The 3,906-nt window shown below is 34.5% G+C and overlaps 1 protein-coding gene across 1 annotated transcript; it reads right to left on the reverse strand.

The window, feature by feature from the left end:
* Nucleotides 1-653: 653 nt before the first annotated feature.
* On the reverse strand, nt 654-2,468 carry LOC125809405 (uncharacterized). Its single transcript, XM_049489052.1, has 2 exons — nt 1,134-2,468; nt 654-1,010 (listed from the first exon to the last, which is right to left on the reverse strand). The coding sequence occupies exons 1-2, from the start codon at nt 2,466-2,468 to the stop codon at nt 654-656; spliced, it is 1,692 nt and encodes a 563-aa protein (XP_049345009.1).
* Nucleotides 2,469-3,906: the final 1,438 nt, after the last annotated feature.

Genomic DNA, 3,906 nt, shown 5'->3' on the forward strand with positions numbered 1-3,906 from the left:
ATACAAGCAATTCCCTTTAAGATGTGGAGTGAAAATCATACAATATTTCTTTGCAACATATGTATTGATGAATATGTATATCATGTTGTTGTATGTTTGTCAGCTGAGAGTAATATCTTCTTGACAACAAATGACATGTCAAGTCATATGATTTTTTTGTTGATACTAAAGAAAGTATCAAGGTGTCTAAGTCCTTTATTCATTTCCTCAAAAAAAAAAAAATCTTTGATGTATTCATTTCATGATTAGATATAATCTTAAGATCTGACCAAATCCTTTTGCATATCATGTCACAAAATTGAACTGAAAAGAGATGTATATGTGTAATGCCAAATAGAACGGATCAAAGTGACACAGAATAAAGATTATATTGAAGATTTATAAAAAAAACTTGGTGACAAGACAACAAACTAAATTTAGGTCACAACTCTATAATAACTCAAACTACGACAAGACTCAATCAAACAAACGCATAAGAGAAATGATAGAAAGATTTGACTTACTAAAAATAAAAATGATTGCATAGCAGAAATGATGACAAAATAAACTATCTATACACTCTTTTTAGAGAAAAGAAGAGTGTCTCTCAATCACCAAGCTGAACTTCTTAGCCACTGCTTTACACGCTAGCCTTCGTAAAAGCTCTACCAATTTCAATTGTCATATTCTTTGTCATCACATATCATCTCGATAAAGTGTACATCACTATGCGCCGGTAGAGGATTCTTAGTAACATTTGGGGGGTCATCATTTTGAACCACAATCATCTTTGTTTGAATCATCTCTTCCACATTTTTTTTAAAATTACGACAATCTTCAATATTGTGCCCTGGAGCATCAGAATGGTATGCACATCGTGCTGTAGGATTGAAACCCTTTGCATGTGGATCCACATAATTTTGAGGAATCGACTCTATTATCTTCAAATGTTTCAACTTGTTAAATAAACTTGTGTAAGACTCTCCAATTGGTGTGAAATTGTTTCTAGGCCTTTGACCCCCTCCAAATCCCTGTCTCGAACAAAGATTATAAGGTGCTCAAAAATTTTGAGAAGAAGGGTGAACATTTTGATATGTTGACACTCGCCATTGAGGATAATTTGGTGGGTATGCATATTGTTGTGCATTGTAAACCGCATATTGAGGTGGAATAACAGAATATTGTGTGTCTTGCATAGGGAGATAATGATGGTATTGAGGTGGTGCAGATTGATAAGGTGGACCCCTTGGACCTTTTTGTGTGCCTGACACAACATTTGCTACATCCTCCTTCATTTTCTTTCCCCCAAAATTTCCTGATCCATTTTTAATCACTTGTGTTGTAGCTTTCAAGGCAGTTTGACTTACAATTTTTCCAGACTTGATGCCATTTTCCACCATTTCACCAATCTTAATAACTTCAGCAAATGTTTTTCCAACAACGGAAAGTAAATAATGAAAGTAATCCGGTTCTTGCGCTTGAAGGAAAACATCGATCATTTCAGACTCTTTCATTGGCGGCTTAACCCTAGCAGCTTGCTCCCTCCACCTAATAGCATATTCACGAAAATTTTCAGTGGTCTTCTTCCTCATGTTGACAAGTGAAGTGCGATCTGGAACTATGTCAATATTATATTGAAATTGTTGAACAAAACATCGAGCCAAATCATCCCATGTATGCCAGTAAAAAGTATCTTGGTCTATGAACCATTCTGAGGCAATTCCCATCAAACTTTCCCCAAAATAAGCCATGAGCAATTCTTCTTTGCTTCCAGCCCCTCTCAATTGATTACAATATCTCTTTAAATGAGCTACAGGATCTCCATGTCCATCATATTTCTCGAACTTTGGAGTTTTAAATCCGATGGGCAGATGAACATGGGGAAACATGCACAAATCATTGAACGAGACACTTTTGTGACCTCCCAATCCTTGCATATCTCTCACACTCTGTTCCAAACTCTTCATTGTTTTAGCCATTTCTTCATGTTCCTCGTTCTCAACAACTTTTTCAGCTTCAACAAGGGAACTATACTGATGAGTGTGAGGGTAAGAGCTTGGAATTTTAAAAGTCAATTCAGAAGTATAATCTCGATCATATTGAACTTTGGGTGGAGGATTGTTGATGGATTTTGGCTCAATTATAGGTTGTTGAACGATATTAGTCGGCGCGGTTGGAATGAATAGTGGATTACTTGTCATAGGCGTATTCAAAGGGTGCACCGTAGAAGTTCCAGCTACATTGGATGTGGGACCGAATCCAGGTGGATAAATTGGATCACTTATCGATACTTGGACAGGGGGTGACATATTTGTATTTAGATAGTCACGGATTGAAGGCGGTGGAGCTTGTCCACTCATCCAAGCTTCGTACATCTCTGACATTTGCTGTCTTAGTATCTTTATTTCTTCGGCTGACACTGTTTCTTGTGACATCATCTGGTTCTGGACCTCATCATTGTCCGACTCATTTCCGTCTTTGTGAGTCATTTTTTTTCCCTTTTGACCTTGTATTATAGGGATGGGATGCCAGCTTAACCACAAATCAACCACCTTAATTTAACTGTGCATAGATAATAACGTTTGTTAGGGTTATAGCTTTTTCAGTTATAAGTTTTTTTTTTATTTTTAAATGACTTAATAATGCATTGATCATATCCGTTTTAGATTGCGTATGTAACACGCTTGCGAACATGACTAAGATCTTTGCATATTTTTTCAAAAACTCAATAACTAAGCTTTTCTTTTTTAGAGTTTTGAGATTAAATTCTTTAGTTTTTTTTAAAAAATTTTTGAATTATTAAAAGAAAATTAATAAAAACTTATTTTTGATAAAGATTAAAGCTTCTTGTTTTTCATTTTTTTTTTTTTGAACTTTTGAAAAACAATTTTTGTTTTTTTATTTTTGAATAAAGATCACCGAACCCAAAGAGGGTTGCCTACGTATCTCATTGAGGTGAGAATCAGGTGTGCGTAGTTCGTCCAGATTGGACAGTAAAAAAAACTTTAAGATATTAAACTTTTATTTTTTATTTTGACAAATGTAACTTTTCAAAGTATTATGAAAGTAAAATATTTTGAATTTTCTTTTTACAAACTTTATTAAAAAAAAAATCTAAATAAAAATATTATTATTCTTTTCATTAAGTAATGCAAATTTTTTATTTTATTTTAAGAAATGTATAATAACTTCTAAAAGAAGAAATATTTTCGTGTTTTCTCTTTTTTTTTCTTTTTTAAATAAGATCAAAAGAAAAAAAAATCATTGCATTAGTCATACTAAAATGAGTCAACTTATAGAAACTTTCAAATAAATGCATTTTCATGTAGCACATAAAATGAGCTAAGTGGTCAAGTAAGAGAGGGATACTTATCCTGAACGGACCCAACTCTTGTTTTGAGACTCACTAAGTCACATGAATCGGAGTCTTCTATGGATAACCGTGTTTATGTTCTAGTTTTACTAGGTTCAAATCGGAATAAGATAGGTATCTAGACTGGCTTACCCGAGTAGACAACTCGAGTCAAGGAGGGGCAACTTATCGGTAGCAGCGCTATTCCGACTTTATTGCTGGTCCAACCTTGCCTAACATGTGTGACTAAAGTCCTTCACTGGGTGCCCAGACACTCCAGCTTTATCTCAAAAGAAATTGGGATGCATAACTGCATTCCCTACTACCCTATTTTTAGAGACTCAGATGGTGTACGAGAAGACAAATTATATACAATTCAACAATATCAAAGCGATAAATGAGCAGCAAGTAGCACATTAGGTCATCAAGACAATATATCCAATGAAATAATAAAATATAATAAAGTAAAAGTCAAATATACAAAGCTCGAATTCTGGTTATTCCCCGGCATAGTCGCCAGAGATGTCACACCCCTTTTTCGCGCAAGGCGGCGGAAGGGTTTTTCCAATTTAAGT

This window comes from Solanum verrucosum, unplaced genomic scaffold (genome assembly GCF_900185275.1).
Source record: "Solanum verrucosum unplaced genomic scaffold, falcon-dt-bn FXZP01000062.1, whole genome shotgun sequence".
In the NCBI taxonomy this organism is placed as follows: domain Eukaryota; kingdom Viridiplantae; phylum Streptophyta; class Magnoliopsida; order Solanales; family Solanaceae; genus Solanum; species Solanum verrucosum.

Coding starts and splice junctions, on each gene's coding strand:
- LOC125809405 (XM_049489052.1), bottom strand. CDS start 2,468: ATGACTCACAAAGACGGAAATGAGTCGGACAATGATGAGGTCCAGAAC. Junction 1,011..1,133: donor TTATTCCACCTCAATATGCG/GTTTACAATGCA, acceptor TGTTCGAGACAG/GGATTTGGAGGGGGTCAAAG.